This window comes from Balaenoptera ricei, chromosome 9 (assembly GCF_028023285.1).
Source record: "Balaenoptera ricei isolate mBalRic1 chromosome 9, mBalRic1.hap2, whole genome shotgun sequence".
In the NCBI taxonomy this organism is placed as follows: Eukaryota; Metazoa; Chordata; class Mammalia; order Artiodactyla; family Balaenopteridae; genus Balaenoptera; species Balaenoptera ricei.
The window spans coordinates 32,912,479-32,932,378 of NC_082647.1; the positions used below are offsets into that span (position 1 = coordinate 32,912,479).

General features: G+C 34.9%; 1 protein-coding gene across 1 annotated transcript in view; it reads right to left on the minus strand.

Annotated features, from left to right (window-relative positions):
- The window catches only part of CFTR (CF transmembrane conductance regulator), a 200,316-nt gene that overhangs the window by 62,893 nt on the left and 117,523 nt on the right, over nucleotides 1-19,900 (minus strand). The window contains exons 16-20 of the mRNA XM_059932516.1: nucleotides 18,009-18,137; nucleotides 10,342-10,379; nucleotides 9,640-9,884; nucleotides 6,298-6,377; nucleotides 895-1,045 (exon numbers count right to left, since the gene is read on the minus strand). Of these exons, the coding sequence (XP_059788499.1) occupies nucleotides 895-1,045; nucleotides 6,298-6,377; nucleotides 9,640-9,884; nucleotides 10,342-10,379; nucleotides 18,009-18,137 (643 nt within the window). The remainder of the gene's footprint in view (nucleotides 1-894; nucleotides 1,046-6,297; nucleotides 6,378-9,639; nucleotides 9,885-10,341; nucleotides 10,380-18,008; nucleotides 18,138-19,900) is intronic.

Genomic DNA, 19,900 nt, shown 5'->3' on the forward strand with positions numbered 1-19,900 from the left:
GTTACCATGGATGGGAACTTATTATAAAATCACTGCCATTATTTATTCATATCCCTTGGCTACCACTGGGCATTGTTTATCTGACTAATCCTAAATTAATCAGAGAAAAAGTTTTTCTTTTGAGGCAATTTATTCAAGGCCTCAATTAAGAAAGTTTATGTGACTTAATTTAGCAAATAACCTTCAATGCAGAAACACACTGGAAATATATCCCCTGAAAATGCACCCAAACAAAGGCTGTTACTGAACAACGTGCTTCCCAAAGAGCTCAAGCAGTGTTTGGGGGCACACAAAAAGGCAGACCCCCAGGAGAGAAAGGAAAGGTGTCTGAAAACAAGCCAGAGGGAAGAATTTTGTCCAGTATCATTTGGGAACACAGACAAACATTTAGTAATAGCAGCACTATGTTTTCAGATTTTAGTTTATATGATTATGAATGGATATAATGTACATCAAGCCTCCTAAGACTCTATATACTTGTCTTAAAATCAAAACGAAGTCACATGGTCATTCATTAATAAAAACAATCTATGTGTGCTTTATAATTTACTGTTTCCTTTTCCTACTTATACTTTTTTTTGGGGGGGGGGATAGTTTGTGGTTTAACATTATATTTTAAATCTGAAAGAAGACAAAGGTCAAATTCTCAATAATAATACTTAAGATCTAATGAATAACAAAAGTATGAGACCCAAGAGAGTTATATATGATGAGAATGTACAGAGACGGCCTGGATCACAGTTGAAATAGATGTTTTTAAAAGTCGTTGTCATATAATGCCAGAGATTAAAAATGGGAAAAAAATTTTGGAAAGGTACATAAATCACAGATAAATATCCACGAATAGCTCTTGTGATATTTTCCCAGGTGAGCGTTGCACAGGCTGCATCATACCTTCAGATTCCAGCTGTTTGAGTTGCTGTGAGGTGCAGAGGAAGTAGGCTCTCAACAGAATAAAAGCCACTATCACTGGCACTGTAGCTAGGAAGATGTAGGGTAGTAAAACTGAGACTACCGCCACAGCCCCAATCACAATTAATAACAACTGTGGGATCAAAGAAAATACACTGGTAAGTAAACAGTTCCATGTTGCAAAGTGCACAAGGTATGTTAGCAACATCTTTCTAAATAGGGTCTTCACACTCTGTTCCATTCTTCCTACTGGGAAGGCAGCCACCTCTAAGTATATTTTTCATAAGTTCTATCAAAATTCCAAAAATTGTTTAGGTTGCTCATAATAATGTTTTGCAGTTTAGAAAACACGGTATTCTTGCATCTTAGTGTATACTCACTTCCTATACACTTTAAAGTGCTGTATGATAAATAAATTTTAAATGAACATAATTTTTTTCTAGCCTGGGCTTCTTTTAAAAGAAACTTTCTATTTTAAAATAATTTTAGTATGAATGTGAAATTTTAGGATTTATTTTGTTCAGACAATTTCTGAAAATTGGGCATTCACCTTGGAGCCTTTTGAGTCAGAAAAATCTGGTAGGCTTGGTCATCTAGGCAAGCTACTTAATTTCTTCAAACCTAGTTGATTAACATTTAAGATTGAAAAAAAAAAGTATACTTAATAAATTTCACTCCCCTTCCTGTTTTTGTTCCTGTTCCTTAAAACAATCGAAGATGACCTAGAGGCTCAAAAAAAAGCAAAAAGAAGATTTTGGGGGTATGGCTGATTTAATTTGAAATTAGACCACTTTTCTCTCATATACTGTCAAATGAATTTTGTGTTTCAGTCAAGCCCATTCATTAGAGACATATCTTCACATTATCCACCCCCAAAACTGGATCCTTGTGGGCAGTCTCAGAAATAAGTTAACCATATTGGTGTTCTTCAGATCAAGTTCAAGGCTTAAATTCTATATTTCCAAAGGACACTAAATCCATACATATTAAAAAAAAATCTGCTAACATTTGTTCCACAATACCCCATGTGAATAAAGTATAAATAAAGTAACTGTCACAACAAGGGTTGAAAAATAAACCTATCATAACATCTATCTGATAATCACTGAGCCAGTTGTCTACCAACTGCCATGGGTGACACATGTACTTTAAAACCAATACAGAAATACAGAACATTTTGGTAGATGAAAACATGAATAAGCGTGTAACTAAGATCTGCATAAATCTTCTTTGAATGGGTTGTTATGTTCATCTAAAGCTTCGGATGATCATATCTCAATGATACTTTTCTAGGGAAAATGCCTCTAAGGTGTCCATCATCAAATTCTACAATAAGCCCTTCACTCATTCTCGTTCAACAAATACTCAGATAAATACAGTGCCAAACACTGGACTAAGTACATATGATGACTCAATAATCTAAAGAAAGTCTTCTCTATTCTGTTCTTGCCCTACAAGTTCCACCAGTGCAATGAGAAAGCCTCAAACGCCCTAGTTACTACATGATAAGACTTCATCAATGGCAAATGACTCAGTTTTTTAACTGAGGGTATTTATTTCTCAGAAATAGGATCTTTTGAAAAAAAGAGAAAAATTAACTTCCAAGCATTATTTACTAGGAAATACAATTTAATTTAAATGGGCCACTATATTAAATACCAGTATGTCTGAAAGACAAATGCTATTGCATTGGCAACATGGAAACGTTCAGCTATTCCATTAGAATCAGGGTTTTTTTTTTGTTTGCTGTTGACAGTTGTAAACAGTACTGTGTTCATTTGTCTTGTGCTATTTTTACCATGTAATTCCAATCTGGAGCTGTTGGATTATAACAGTGGGTGGGGAAAGTGATCATTGTTTTTTCTTTTCTTTTTTTTTTTCTGTTTTTGTTTTCTTGTTTTTTTAACATCTTTATTGGAGTATAATTGCTTTACAATGGTGTGTTAGTTTCTGCTTTATAGCAAAATGAATCAGTTATACATATACATATGTCCCCATATCTCTTCCCTCTTGCGTCTCTCTCCCTCCCACCCTCCCTATCCCACCCCTCTAGGTGGTCACAAAGCACAGAGCTGATCTCCCTGTGCTATGCGGCTGCTTCCCACTAGCTATCTATTTTACGTTTGGTAGTGTATATATGTCCATGCCACTGTCTCACTTTGTCCCAGCTTACCCTTCCCCCTCCCCGTATCCTCAAGTCCATTCTCTAGTAGGTCTGTGTCTTTATTCCTGTCTTGCCCCTAGGTTCTTCATGACCATTTTTTTTTTTTTTAGGTTCCATATATATGTGTTAGCATATGGTATTTGTTTTTCTCTTTCTAACTTAATTATTGCTGATATGGTGGAGATTCTTAGGAATGACAATGTAACTATGTTACAATAGAACAGGAAGAGTTGTGCAGCCAACCCTACCAAGATATCACATAGGGTTTGAGAAGAATGGAGAAGGTGGGTAAAACTGGAAATGGTGAAATATTCACAAGGTAGATTTCCAGCGATTAAAATTATCCAGAATACAGCCCAAACTGAGAAGTGAACAGTAAATCTAAGCTTTGAGGAAAATAACTCTATTTGCTTTATAAGGAGCCCTCCTTAGGCATTGAGGTCAGAAGCTAATAATTTAGCACTTGTGCAAAACTAAAGGCACTGGTTTAATATGTTTGATATTCTAATTATACAAAGAAACTTTAAATTCTGTCCTAGTTTTTAATTCACAGTGAATAAGAAACAAGTCATTTCAGACCAGGTATATTAGTGAGAGGACAACAAAATAAATAAATAGAGGGACTTCAATACAAGATGGAAATGTGAGTACAGATTCTAATTCCCGTTCATCCCTACCCAAATCCTAAAATTCTAGGGGAAAAAAATCAACAGACTATAAAACCTGCAAGGCACCAGATGATAAGAATGAAGGATCACTTTGAAATCATTTAGAAGGTTAATTAATTAATTGATTGATCAATAAATAGATAATAAATACCTATTTAAAACCAGGCAATGAACACCAGATCTGGAATTTAATTCATAATTGATAGTTAGTCCTTGAGAATTTTTAAGCCAGGGATTAATGGAATTAACAGAATGAATAAGGGAGGAAAAAAGATGTAAAAGACATAGTAAAGATCAAAGTGGCGGGACTCACTGTGTATTCATATATTAGGGTAAGACAGAAAGAATCAAAAAAACCTAAAGGTTTTGAGGCTGACAAGAGAAGATTTGCATATTTTAAAACACGGAGGCTTCTGTTTCGTGAAAAAAATCAGTCACTGAAGCATAGAGATAAGTAGGACACCAGGATAGTTTTTTTTCTGTGTGGCTTCAAGTTCAAATTTGTCATGTATGGTCCACTTCCAGTATGCCAATCTGAAGCATACAAGTTTAATATTGAAAGTGACCATCATCAGACTTATCTTCCTCATTTGAGAAACCTGAGACTCTTAGAGATAAAGTATCTAGCTCAAGGTAAAATAAATAGTGGTATCTGCAGAATAGAATCTGGATCTTTCATTTTCACTATACAATGTTCCAATCCAGAAAGTAAATTGCCCAGAATATTATCAAATGTTAAGAACTAGAGTTAATAGAAATAACATTTTTTTAAAAAAAGGAAATTTACAGGTGTGCCTCATTCTGTGAAAAAATCTGTTTCTGAAATGTGACTAAAAAGAAATTTAACTAATCTGAACCTAAGTATAACCAAAGGGGTTCACAATTTAAAGGACCCCTCTGATGCATTTTTTAATAAAATCAAAATTAATCAGATTTTTACTGTATTTGATTGTCATGTATCATGCTTCCTTAATGTGAGACCTCCTTGTAAATAAAATAGGGAAATCAAAATTAAAAAGCCCTGCCCAATCACTTATGAAACAACTAGTGAGCTGCAACAACATTAGAAGTTGAGCAGAAACTACTGAAATTGCCGTAAGAGAAAGGATGAGAACCATCACGTGTGTCAAGAAGTGTTAATTCATAAAATAAGTGTTCAAAACTGCACTCTCCCAAAGGATTTCTGAAGTGAGCCTTACACTGATTCAGAAAATACTCAGCAGACTACAAAAGTTTTTTTTTTAAAAAATTATCAAGGGCTAACATTTGCGAATTCTTTTGCAATCATGTCAAGATGTCCATGTTCCCGTTTGTACCTGATTTAATAATATTACAGTTGAGACCAGTCATTTACAATCCTAGAACAAGGAAGAAATGCCCAGAAATTAAAGAAAGACATGGGAAACATTCCTTCACATGCATAAACTCAAAGCATCGGTTAAAGAATTCCAGCAGCGGCTGCTAAGTTATATCCCTAAACAGAGTAACTGAAGGAAACTCAAAATACTAAAGTTCACCTGGAACAGTTAATGTGTTTGACTGTGCCAATCATTTCAGATGAGGCAAACTGGCAATCTGGTTTTTGTGCACCTGCCAATGTCAGCTGTGTATACACACAAATGTGATAGCCCTTATTTTATTTTATTTCACAGGTTCTCAGTGGGGGGGGTGACGAACAACTCATCCTGAGATGGGCAGCATCCTGTTCCAAGTGTCTCTCCAAGGAGGTTATTTGAGACTGCGTCATTTACTCTCTGAAGCTCAACCTAAGCCAGACAGTAAGCTGTTTTCAAACCTCATTCAACAGCCAAGGTTATTAACTCACAACACTCAAGTTCTGTCACTTAGGAAGTCTTGATGCGGTATCCCCTAGGTCACCTTCATCTCCAACCCCTTCTTCCCTTCTCCACTTTCACCATCAATCACCCCACGCTAAGGACACATGCTCAGAGTCAGACTGCCCTGCAGGTGTCTTCAGATCTGTCACCCAGGGATAGTCCTGACTAGTCCTGAATTTTTCCTTCCTCTCTCACCTGCTTGAAAACTTACCTGTACTTCTGTCCCTGCATTATGGTCCTTACTGTGAGATTGCTAACTAGCTAATCTTTGCCAAAGTGTTCATGGATGAGACTGGTTGAAACTGTAGTCCACCAGGAAACTGACTGATCTTCATTTTAACACGGACCCTCGGGAGGTAGGTGACTTCTATCAAATAGTGATGCCAATGTCAAAAATGTCACACTTCACGGACAGTGATTTGGGGGAAAACGGTCTGCCATGCATCTTAAATCACTCCCAAGTAGACAGCTATTATATCTAAATGAGGAATTGCCTTAGGTTTTGGTCAGGTAAACAGTTCTGACTTACTACTGAATTTACTAAATTTATGACTATTTTGAAGATTTTTTTTAATATTGAAAAGATTTATACAATATACAGGCTTCAACTCTTAATCGAATGAAAAGTAAGCAAGAACTAATTTACTACATTTTCTAATTAGTTTTAAAAAGTGCAACAAAGCAAAGTCACTTAATAGTACTTATTTTTACAAACCTGAATGAAGTCAAATATGGTAAGAGGCAGAAGATCATCCAAAACTGCTGTATCTTTGGAGAATCTATTGAGAATCCCACCTATAATGTGAAGAAAAATTCTTCAAAAACTAGTAATCTTAAAAATATGTATCAATATTTGATGAATTTGATAAATTTGGATCACAGCAGAAGCATTCAGAACTCAAATACAAATGAGTACATAATCATATATATATACATATATATATATATAATGACGTAGACAACTTTAGTACAAGGATTCTAAGTAACTTGTGCAAAGATTCTAAATAACTCTGTGTTCAAGTTATTGTCTACTACTTTTAAACTTTTATAAAATACAGATTGCTGTAAGATTCAGGCAAAAACCAAGGTCTTTAATAGAGCCCTATCACAAATTATGTCAGGAATAGGCACCCATCCTACTACTAAAGTCTCCCATTTACAAGCCTGAGTTTAGTAATAATTTTCTGGATATGCTCTCATCATTCCCTCATATCGTATTTTGTAATATAGAGCCTCCCTATCCTTCAACTTCCACACCTTTCTAAAACATACCTCAGCAGAACCCGTGGCTGCTCTCAACCCCTTCCTGCCCACCACGTGGACCTCCTTTGCCCTGTCCTCCTTTTCTACCCTCTTCACTGGCAATCTAAGCTTCAGTCTGTCTTCTAAATTAACAGACTCACATTTGTATGTCTGATCATTTTTTCCTTCAATGAAGAAAAGTTACACATGGAGTGTCTACTAGGTGTCAGGCACAATGCTAGGCACTGAGATAACAGAGGTGAATAAGCCTTGCTCCTTGCCCTTGAGGAATACATTGTCTAGGGGTGAGTTAAACCTATAATTAGATAAAATACAACACAATACTGTACAAACAAAGTGATATTGAATCTTATCATTTACCCCCCGCCATTTATCGCAGGATAAAGTCTAAAATTCTTAGTTTAATATTTAATATCTTCCATGATTTGGCCGTAAACTACCCTAGGTACAAGCTTCCTCTTCTCAAACATTGTTTCAAACTGGCTTATTGTTTAAATACACCTTATACTCTCCTACCTCCTTGCCTTTTCCACGTAGCTCCTCTGCCTGAAAACCCTTTCCTCTCATGTCTACATGTTAAAATCTATGTCTCCTTCCTGGCCCAACTCAAATGCCTTTCCTGCAAGGAAGCGTCAATTTTTGCACCACCTCAAATTAATCCCTTCTTCCTCTGGACACATTTAATACCTTTAATACATCTTTACAGCACTTCTGTGTTGTAATAATTATATCCATGTTGTACAGTCGCTTGTATACATGTCTTACCTCTTTTTTCTATATTGTAAATTTCTAGAGGTCATTGGACCATGCCACATTTATTTTGTATCACTCTGAGCCCTCGGCAAAAAGCCTTATGTAGGAAGAATTCAATGCTTATTTTTTTATTTGTCACTATCTCCTTGCCCTTGCTAATGATATTTTATTTAGCATATTTAATTAAATATATTTGTATATCTTTTCATAAATGAATCAAAAATTGAAAAAAAAGTAGCGTATGGTATTTATTCTGTGTAGAAAATGAAAGTTGCTTTGGTAAAAAAAAAAAAAAATATATATATATATCATTCTAGTGCTTAGTATATTTCAAATGGGAAACAATGGAAAGTGAACAACAGTGGGGAACTGGCATTTATTTCATGTTGGCTATGTAACAGGCTAGTAGATGATGACTTTTTTTCATTCTCACAATGATCCTCTGAGATAATTATTCCTTTCCCCATTTTACAGATGCGGATGCAAAGTCTCAGAAGAGTAACTTGCCCATGATCATCACTCTCATGAGGACAAGCCAGACCTCAAACAATTCCCATGATCCTTTCATTAATTCTCATTGCCCATTTCTCATTGCTAGAATCCTGGGCAAATCCCCTACCTTCTCTGGATCTCAGTTTTCCCATTTAAAAAAATGAAATCATTGGATCAAGGTAATTGGGCATTCTCTTTTAGGTCTAAAATTTCTTAGCTCTAAAACAGAAGCGTGGTGATGAGTGTATCCAAATGAGGCAAGGCTTTAGTGATACACAAGGACTTAAAAGAATAAATATAAGGAAGATCTTCTTGAATACTAACACTGAAATGTTTTACCCAGAAAAAAATGATGGATAATTCTTATCTTGAGATTTTTAGATACAAATCACTCTAAAAATCTCGGTCTTGGAATTTATTCTTTCCTTTATAATCAAATGTTCCTGTGTCTACCTCCTCTCCCTTGTCTGGATCCTTCCAGGGCAAGAACTGTGCCTTATTCATCCTTTCATACCAGTCCCTGGCTTAGTGCCATAGAAAGTAAGTGCTCAACAGATTTCTGTAAGAATAAAACTTGGGAGATTCCTTATTAACCTCAGATTCTTTAAATGTGAATTTGTCTAAAGGGGAATCAATAAAATTGATTACTTTCAAAGTACCTTATTGTCCTTAGTTTTTAAAATCTTTGGTCCCTTTATTTCACTACTCTTACTTTCTGTGGCCTTATTTTTGTTGAGGTGTAATTGACAAAAAAATTGTAAGATATTTAAAGTATACAACGTGATGATTTAATATATGTATACATTGTGAAAGGATTCCTCTCACTGAGTTCATTAACACATTCACCCCCTTTCATAGTTACCTTTGTGCGTGTGTGAGAGAACATTTAAGTTTTATTCTCTTAGCAAATTTCAATTATACAGGACAGTGTTATCAATTATAGTCACCACGTTATACATTAGATCTTCAGACCTTACTCATCTTATAACGGACAGCTTGTACTCTTTTATTAACCTCTATGATAGTGTCAAAAATACTTTTAAAATACATTTGGGATCCGCCCAACCCATTTAAAACAACCCTGAATGAATTTATGGGATCATCTTTGAACAGTTACATGAAACTAGATTACTCTACCTCATCAAAACACTTTATTAGTAAAAGAATCTTAGAATTGTTTTGATCACTTCAAATCTTCTCTTTTAAACAACAATATACATTGGCAGCAAGATGCCTAGAAGGGGGCTAGATCAAATATCTGAATAGAGAAGGACAGCTGACTCAGAAGGGCCTGCTTCTGCTGCTACAGTCCCATCAGCATCATGTCCTAACAAATGGAGCTACTCTAATTAACTGATACAGAAATATGAGGAGTGATGGTATCTGAGAGCCTATAATACCTGAGACAGGTACATGCCAGTCATAAGGAAGCTCAACAAAGGGTAGATGCCTGCATGCAAAAGCCAGTGCTACTACTAGAAAACCAACCAACTCACAGGCCCTGTTTGTGGAGGAGCAGCAGCTTCATTTTGTACACTTAGTCAAGTACCTGCTTTCAACGTGTTGAGGGTTGACATAGGGGCTTGAAGAACAGACTGTAACATTTTGTGGTGTAGTATTTTTGACGCTGTGATTAGAGTATGCACCAGTGGTAAACCTCTGAAGAGTCCCAGAGCAAGCAAAGTGTCAGCTACTCCCACATAAATGTAGAAAACATAATACGAGCTGGTGCTGGTGATGATCACTGTATAACTGTTATTTGCTGTACTATTCCCTTTGTCTTGAGGAGATGGTCTGTAAAGCAAAAGGAAATTGTTATCAGGCAACCAAACTTTCCCACTGAATTTCCAATACATGTAAATGATGCTGAATTTGAGTCTAAAGAAACACAACATATTTCATTAGCAGAGCTTATGCCTTTAACCTGAAGGACTTACTATTGCAAGAAAGTAGATTAAGTTTTTAACCATTGAAATAGATAAAATTTCAAATACTCAGAGAAAATACTAAGTGTGCAAGGTTGTTTTAAATATTGTTATTGCATTGTATGGAAACTAAGCACAACTAAATCCTTTAAAAATTGGTAAAGAGCTGCAGGAACTGCACATGCTCACAATTTTAAACAAAAGAACTCAATTTTCCACTACAGTACTGTGGGGAAATGAAGCAGAGTGGATATTACAATAATTAATAAGACCCAAATAATCAATAGAAACAAAATACAATCCACAATAGGACATGGAATACTCACTTTGGAAGTAGCCACAACACAGCCAAAGAAACAGCCACCTGGAATGGAACAATACACACTTGATTTTTTTCCCAGCATCTTCTCCTATTTTTCCCACACCAACTTCTAATTCCACCATGACTAACATTGAAATATATACAATTTCATTTTCCTTTGCTTTACTTTCCTGGGTCCAGCAGCTGCAATAATTGTTCTAAGAACCACTATTTGAGGTGAGAACATGTTAAGTTAATGGAATTCAAATTTCACTGAATAAAATACTTTTCCATTTCTCTCCTTCATTCAACAGGAACTGTTCATAGAACCTCACAGCAGAGCTAATATTGCAGTTAAACATTTTAAATAATAAAGTTTGTTTCTTACGAAGAGATTACTCTCAGCCTGCTGGCAGATAATTTATCTGGTTGGTGGCTATAAATAATTTCATTTGTCATACAATGATTATGAGGGACATAACTATAAGACCAATTAATTACTGGAAAAGATGAGATATATATTTATGAAAACCAGTTAAAATCTCAAAAGTGTAAAAATTCATGGTTTTTTGGGGGAGGTGGTAGTGGGATGGACTGGGAGATTGGGATTGACAGATATACACTAATATGTATAAAACAGATAACTAATAAGAACCTGCTGTATAAAAAATAAATAAATAAAATAAAATTCAAAATAAATAAATAAATAAATAAATTCATGGTTTTTGAATAAAGATAAGGTGCATTCAGGTTAAAACATACACTATTGGCACTATTTGGGCTTTCTCAAGGTGGAAACTTTTGGTTGAAGAACAAATGTTCTATACCATAACTAAACCAAAATAAAAAAATGTTTAACAACCATGATTTTTCTTTTTAGTTTCTGTGTTATTTAAATGATCTGTACTCTGCTCTATTTCAATTTGGCATTCCAGTCTCCTAAATGCTGTGGGAAAACCATCTTGTGATGATACCAACACAATTATAACACCAGAAATATTTACACAATTATAAGACAAATTATACAATTAGCCCGATAACTTTAACAAAGAATCAAATAGAAAAAAAAGGAGAAATTGTAAGTAAAATAATTTGAAAATGAACACAGAATAAAAATAAATAGGGGAGAAACAAATACGCTTGGTATAAGAAATCTATCTCTTATTTCATAATCAATTTATCTTAAGTATTTAACAGTACCATATAAAAATTATGGAGAATAATTAACATTAATTAAGAAATTACATTATGAAGTTCTATACTTTAAATAGTATATAATTTTAGGTAAATTTGCATATCAGATAGGAGTATAATAATGAAAAATCTAATAGCATCATTCTCACTTTCCTACTTTTTTTCATTATACACATAGCCTATATGAACCATATTAATAAAAAAAAAACCCACCTTTGTTTCCTTGAAATTCAAGTGAATTCAAAATGACAAGAAACACAGCAATAATCTAGCTATTTCAAAAGTCTTTGTTCCAGTGCAAATGTTTTCCGATTTCCTAAGACTAATCAAATTACTCAAGAACCTAGATAAGGGTATATTTCTGAGTGACTCTTTGGTTATTATAGTCCCTCTTTGTTCCAGTGAAAGAAGTGTCAATAATGTTGGCATTCTAACCTTCTCTGAATGTGAGTAAATCCCAGAAATAAATATTTTATAATATTTACAATAACCAAAGCAGTTGTTCAAAGACACTGATCTAATCAGTGTAATATAAAGTTATTTCTTGGCTCTTGTGAATAGAGCCCACTTGCGGAAGAGACCACTTGTGGAACCACCAACCCAAACTACTTTTATTGACTGGAACAAAAACATTTCCAAGGACTTGACATAATGACTTTAATGAAAATGTCTGGGGCATATAGAAACAATTAAGCAAGCAAGTTCTAACATTTAATTTCCAAAATGTCTGAGGTTATAAAGTTCATACAGTTTGTGATAGAGTGACAGTCCTGAAAGATTCGAGGAAAAGCAAAAAGGTCATTATTTTCAGCTCTTTCAGGGTTTTAAACATCATTCCATATCACATAGAAAATGGTCCCGTCTAGATCAGCACTGTCCAAGAGAAATTTCTACAAAAATAGAAATGTTCAATATCTGCACTGTTCAGTATCACTGCCACTTAATACACATGGCACTTGATCACTTGAAATGTGACCAGTGTGGGTGACTGAGGAACTGAATTTTACATTGTGTTTCATTTTAAATAATTTCATTTAATTTATATGGTCATACATGGCTGGTGGGTGGCTACTGTACTGGACAGTGCATGAATAGACTAAAACTGTTAGTTAGAGAGGGGTGTAGCCAGAGTATTTATTATATACCCATGCTAGGTATCAGGAGTCTGATGATGGTGTTCTCTAAGGATAGATCCATGAACAGTCAACATGATGATTCACGAACTTTGCAAATGACCCCAAATGAAAAAGAAGTAGCCAGTATTTAGAAGCTAGGTCACAATTTAAATTATATAGATAATTTGTCTCTATGATTTAAAAAATAATGGCATGTCGGGGATAGAATATACAGCATATACATACGGAAAGAGAAATTAAGTGCCTCTTTCTGAAAGACTTATTTGCTAAATGAACTAGTAAACATCTTTGGAGACGTGACAGATGAAGGTTAATCATCTATATAGTAAAACACCAACAGTATGATTTCGAAAATAAGACGTGATGGAGAACTAGAGCAAGAATATATTCAAGACTTAGGAGGAACCCTACCATGACATAACCTGGCTAGGTACAAGTCTGATACTCACAACGAAAGAAAATAGGCATGAAAAGAGAAGAAAACTGCCAAGACCAGGTATAGAAAAGGTTCAAAAACGTGAATACAACCAAATGAGGTATAACGGTCCAATATTCTATCATGAAGAACTTTAATGAACTACAAAAAAGACACTCCTAAATACTTCACTGTGGAATATCTTCAGAAGCCTTTAAATATGACTTAAAGATTCTAAACACTCTGGATGCTGAGCCTAGTTAATAACAGCAATCCCTTCCTGTCATAACAGATGTTCCGGCCTCCCTTCGTGTCCCCATCCAATCCATTTTCCATATAGCAGACAGAGTGATCTTTATTAAAGCATAAAAAAGTCATATCATACCCTGAATGAAGCCTTTCAAAGGCTTCCTGTTGCATTTAAAATAAAACCCAAATTCTTTACTTCAGCCAATGGTTCTGCAAACCTGTTTCTGGCCTACTTTTCCAATGTCACCACATGACATGCCACTCACTTCTCTCTCCCATTGTTCCAATTGTGCTGGCCTCCTCTCAGTTTCCATAATTTACCAAACTTTTCCAAGACCTCTGCATTTGCCCCAGTTTCTGCATGTCTGAGTCCTTCTTATCTTTTGGGTGTCAATTAAATGTCATTTCGTCAGGAAGCCTTCCCTGTCTACCCTCCTTTGCCCAGCTTTATATTAGTTCACTGTTTATTTCCTTCTGGCACTTATTACACTCTGTGATTATTTCCATCAAAATGTATTTATCCTCTGTCCTCTTTCCTATTGTAGCCTTAGTGTCTAAAACAACACCCGGTAAACAGTAGGCATTTGGTAAATCTGTACTTAATAAATAAAGGAAGGGATAAATAAGAGTATACTTAAATAAAAAATACAGGGACTTCCCTGGTGGCACGGTGGTTGGGACTCTGCACTCCCAATGCGGGGGGCCTGGGTTCAATCCCTGGTCAGGGAACTAGATCCCACATGCATGCCACATCTAAGAGTTCACCTGCCACAACTAAGACCCAGTGCAACCAAATAAATAATAAATAAATGTTTTTTTAAAAAAATAAAACATACCAATGTCAACAGAGAGAAATTATATACTAATCACATAGAAAACATTTTAAAAAGCATAACATATCATGATATGTTATGTAGGATAAAGATAAAGAACCGGAACGAATTCATTCTATAAGTTCTGTACAAATGCAGAATTCAGAGCTCTTCCCAAGTCACACAAGGAGATCTGTGTGTAAATGACTACCATTAAAATAGTATTGGCATTTTGAGTTTTCACCAAAGGAGCACAGCATTATGAATGTCCTGTTAACATAAGTACATTAGTGTATTCTATCTGTACATTCTGTTCTTCATGGTATACACAGCATATAGAATTATGCCTGACACACTGAAAGAACTAAAAAAATACGTGTTGAATGAGTAAGTGGCTGAATGAATGACAGGCAGTAATAGTAAAGTGACACCTTGTTATGACTTAATCGTAGATTTCAATGCTTTGCAGGTTAAATCACGCCCTAAAACATAGACACTTGCTAAGTAATGCTGCCTGAAAAGTACTACTATCAATAAAGGTATAACTATCATTAAGGTATTATGGGAGCATATATTGCATATATTAATAATGTAAAGCCACCTAGTGATTCCTCATTAGCAAACAGAAGGGAAATCATAAGGGAATAGTATATAGCAATTCTCTGACACTTTTCTTAAAACTCTCAGGAATAAAAGGACTAAACTGGATCTTTAGATACTCCAGGCAACAATAATACCCTCTGGTTGTTGTAAAAGGAAGGAGGAAACTGCTTCCTACTGTATAATTTGCGTTTCTTCTCTATCTAGTCAATGCTGTACTGCCAAGTTAGAGCACTAGAGAGACCAACATAATAGAAATTTAAAAGCCTATATCCCTGGTGCTAATATCTAAGAACTTAACAGAAGATATTGTTCTATGGTAAAGAAAACAGTACAAAAATATAAGGTAGACTGACTCCTTTATCAAAATGACACTCTAATGATAATTGGTAACAAACTGAGTAGACCAAACTAATTTTTTCAGTTTAGCACTTTGAAGAAATAAAAAAAGTTATTACTTTCATACTCTAAAAGGGAAGTTTATTGAACGTACTCTATAAAATTATAAAATCTAGATTGAAGTATGGCCCCTATGAAAACTAAAAATGGGTACATCACTTCCACAAAGGAAGAAATGTATCTTAACTTTTCTTTAGGTTCTCTGATCATGTTGAGTATGAGGCTCTAAATAAAGTTTAAAAGACCTAAACTATCTTCCTGGATTAGCACTTGTACCATGATGCAAAGCACATATGAGATATTTCAATGGTAATGAGAAGAGGCACATTGGTATTAAGAAAGGAGCTTAGTCTAAAAGTAAAATTACGGAAATTTTGATTCAAAGATGTGACAGAATTGTGAACATCTGAATGATTTGTTTAGCTGCATAACTGTGCACATGATGAAAACAATTACTGTTTTTCTACTATCACCAAGTTTTTGTTATTCAAAATTTTGAGAACCAGGCAATTGGCAATGCCTTCAGGATATTGGGCCAAAAAAGGCTCATAATTTTTTATATTATTTCTTGCCTAGAAAATGACATTACTGTTTTTTTTTGTCCATTAAAAAGAAAAGTTTTTGCTATAATTGTGAGAGCTCAACTAATAATGGGAAGTTATACAACATTTACATCCTCTGTTGTAGTTTGGTTTCTAGCCTAAAGACAAAGGACCACTGTCTTCTTGAGTAAGTGAGCTAATAATATTGTACACATGTTCGGTGGCTCAATGCTCAGTCTCTAATTAATTAACTATACACTGTGTTGAAAGTCACGTAAGTTCAGCTCTACAGCTCTACCTGGGACAAGGGTCCTGTAAGTGAACATAAATCACCACCACATTCAGATAGGACCATTTTTTCTCATAAAACTAAACTGAAGACAGTCAAGTAATGTTGATCTTTCAATGAAGAGGTTCAAATCATTAACAGTGACAAAGGGCTGGTTTGAGATTAACTGTGGCACAGGACTGAGTTTCATTCACATTAATGTTGGTCATTTGGCATGATTGGCAGAGATTAATGAGGTAAATTAAAAATACATTTCAATGCAATTTTCATTATCTCATGTGAGAGTCTCAAGTTACTCAACCCCATAGTTTTGTTACACTGTAAAAGGAATTATTGAAATTTTCACTATATCTCTGTCATGGACTTGTCCACCTCAAACTAGCTTGAGCTTTATAATGATGATAGACATTAAGGATATTAGTAAGAATAGCAATTAGCATTGCTCATTATATGCCAAGCCCTACAGTAAGTGCTTTATAATCATGGTATCTCTTAACCCACAAAAATGACCTTTGAAATTGGTACTATTACAACCTCCATTTTATAGGTGAGGAAACTGAGGCTCAGAGAGGTTAACTAACTTGTTCAGTGTCATAGTGTTAATAACACAGAATTAGAATTCACAGCCAGATCAGTCTGAGTCCAGAGGTGGCACTACGCAATACTGCATCTCACATTCAGCCTCCATTTGTTTCATTAATTTAAAATAGTAGTAGAGCAAAAGAAGAGATATCATCAAAACTCAAAGATCAAATGGAAACCAACACTTTATAGGTGAAGTGGTACGTACAACTTTTGGTACATACCTTTAATATTTTATACTACTTTACTTGGTCAAGGAGGAGTGATAATATTTTATGTAGACTTCTTAACTGAGGTTAGAAACAGCCTAATAAGACAATGAAGTAGTTTTAAGTTTGGGTTTCAGGTATGTATATAATTGCCCTCAGGAGAGGCAGTACTTCACCTGGGTCATTTCTCCCCTGAAGGCAGCCTGGGCCTTTATGTTGGATTCAGGCTGTATATTAGGACACATCCACCAGTATCCTCCGAGATAAATATCTAGAGTAGTCATTCACAGGCTGAATCCAATCCACAGATGTGTTTTTTTGTACCCACGTAGTGTTCATTTCTTTGTTTTACTTTAACCAACTACCCACACTTAAAAATGGGAAATTTTTACAGAAAAAATCTGTATCTTCACCTTCTGTTGAAAAATAAGAAGGTTTAGCGAAACTGATCCCAAAACCCCTCATGGGAAGTCCTTGACTGGTGTTGAGTTACGACTGCCCCCGTTCGACAATTGGAGGGCAAATATTCTCCATCGAGCCTCAAAGCCACTTCACCCCTAGACATCCTCTGCCAAGCCTCTTTTCGCATTTAAGTGGCTGCTCCTGATCTAGAGAAAAACCTCATTCACCAACCAGCTTCAGAAACCTCTTACCTTAATGCAGAACTGAACTTGTGACCTACTGCCCCCCTCTTTTATTTTAACCTGGTGATGTGAAGGACAGCAGCAGCATGGTAAAGAGACCATGATGGTGGCATTGAAGACAAAAGAATTCTGTAGGCAAATGGGTGATTTGAATCTCTGAAAGGCTTGTTTAAAATGATTTCTAAGCCACTAATATATATTTATTTTATTTTGTGAGGAGATAGTCTTTTAAAGGTGGTGATTCATCACTGGCATATTTAATAACGCAATATCTAGAGCCAAATGAATTTAATATTTAGTACAGAATAATTTTCATTGTTTAAATTCAGTTCATATAAAGACATTCTACTTTGAGGTTTTGAATGTCTCAATTAAAAACTCTTCATATAGAAGATATGTGCTTAAGTATATTTTATATGCTATGTATGAAGTAACAAAATATCAATAGAAGAACTATACATATCATTATAATGATATAAAATTTCATATATACATATACACTTATATTTATGTATATATATACATTTATACATGTGTATATATATATATATATATATCCTTCCAAACTATTCTTAATTTAACTTTAAATCACATTTATATTTAATAACAGAAAATTCTTACCTCAGCTAGAAAAATGACTAAGCACCAAATTAGCACAAAAAGTAAGCTCTTGTGGACAGTAATATATCGAAGGTATGTGTTCCATGTAGTCACTGCTGGTATGTTCTCCACATCATCAAAAAAGCACTCCTGAAAAAAAGAATCATGGTTATTACAATGAGACAATACAGGTTCACACCAGCACTGTGGTTTTATTTTGAATGTGTGGAAATAAAGGAATATTACTATTTGAAACTAAGTGAATTTCAACAAATATAAACCATTATGAATGACACAGGTGATGTCACTCCACAGCCAATATAATGTCCACTGGAGCAACATAGCTTTTTGAAAAATGAGAAACACTGCGATTCTTCAAACTCTGAATGTAATATTGCTGATAAAACAACTGTATTATTTTTGAACAATTTTACCATTTTAATGCTTAACAGTGTCACACATTTTATCAAATAAATGGTACCAGCAAACTGAAGCTTCCCAGAACCGTCCTTGACTTAACTTTGAGAGCTATAGTTCAATAATTTGAAAGAGAGAAAATCCAGATATTTCAAAGGGAAAGGATAGTTTTGTTTCTTATAAAGTCAACAAAATTCACAGAAGAAGCACTAGAACATCAAAGAAAGGGTCCTAGGAAATTGGAATATGACACACTGGTTAGATGTAAAAATTTTTGAAGTCAAGTAAACCTGCATTTGAATCTGGACTCTATCATTGACTTCCTAGGAGCTGCTTGAATTCAGGCAGCTGAACTTCTCTAAAATTTAGTTTCCTTATCTATAAATGAGAATAATGAGAGGTACCTTCTAAGAATATGCTCATGACACTAGAAGCAATCAATAAATACTATTATCAGTCAAAGTGATCATTCTTTACAATTAAACTTATAGAATCAGGTTTGAGAAATTCATTCGGATTGGTATTAAAACCATACAGATAAATTATCTTTTAGGAAACCTTTTTTAAGATTATAGAAACACTGAAAGTATGCATTTTAGAGATCATCTATTCTGTTCCCTCATTTTACAAACAAAGAAACTTTGGCCCAGAGACATTAAATGACATGTGACTTGCCAAAGTTCACACTACTCTTAATTGATCTATGCTATTAAACGTATCAATTTATTACAACATTGTTTCATCCAAGGCACTTAAGGAATTTTTCTAGTTTAAAAAAAAAACCCTCCTCTTTTCTATTGCCTCCTATTTTAAGAATAAAAGCATTTTACTCTTTAGAACTTAATATAAAAGACTTTCTACCTGAACGTTGGCACTAGTATATGTTGAATTTCACATACCTTCTTTAAAAGAAACCTGCCCAGGGCTTCCCTGGTGGCGCAGTGGTTGAGAATCTGCCTGCCAATGCAGGGGACACGGGTTCGAGCCCTGGTCTGGGAAGATCCCACATGCCATGGAGCAACTGGCCCCGTGAGCCACAATTACTGGGCCTGCGCATCTGGAGCCTGTGCTCCGCAACAAGAGAGGCCGCGATAGTAAGAGGCCCGCGCACTGTGATGAAAAGTGGCCCCCACTTGCCGCAACTAGAGAAAGCCCTCGCACAGAAACGAAGACCCAACACAGCCATAAATAAATAAAATAAATAAATAAAATTTTTTTAAAAAAGAGAGTTCCTACTCAAAAAAAAAAAAAAAAAAGAAAGAAACCTGCCCAGAAATCCTATGTATAATGCAAATTTAAACGATAAAAAAGCTCACATTAACTAAATTCAGGCAAGACCGATGTATAAGCCAGAATGTTAGTCCTGTTGAGAGACTAGATGTTTATATACCTTATAGAGGCTACCTGCATACAGCAACATTTCTTTGTCTCTCAATAACTGAAGCTATTACTTGTTTATATATTTGTTTTCACTCCACCTCTTCCCACAGAGGTTT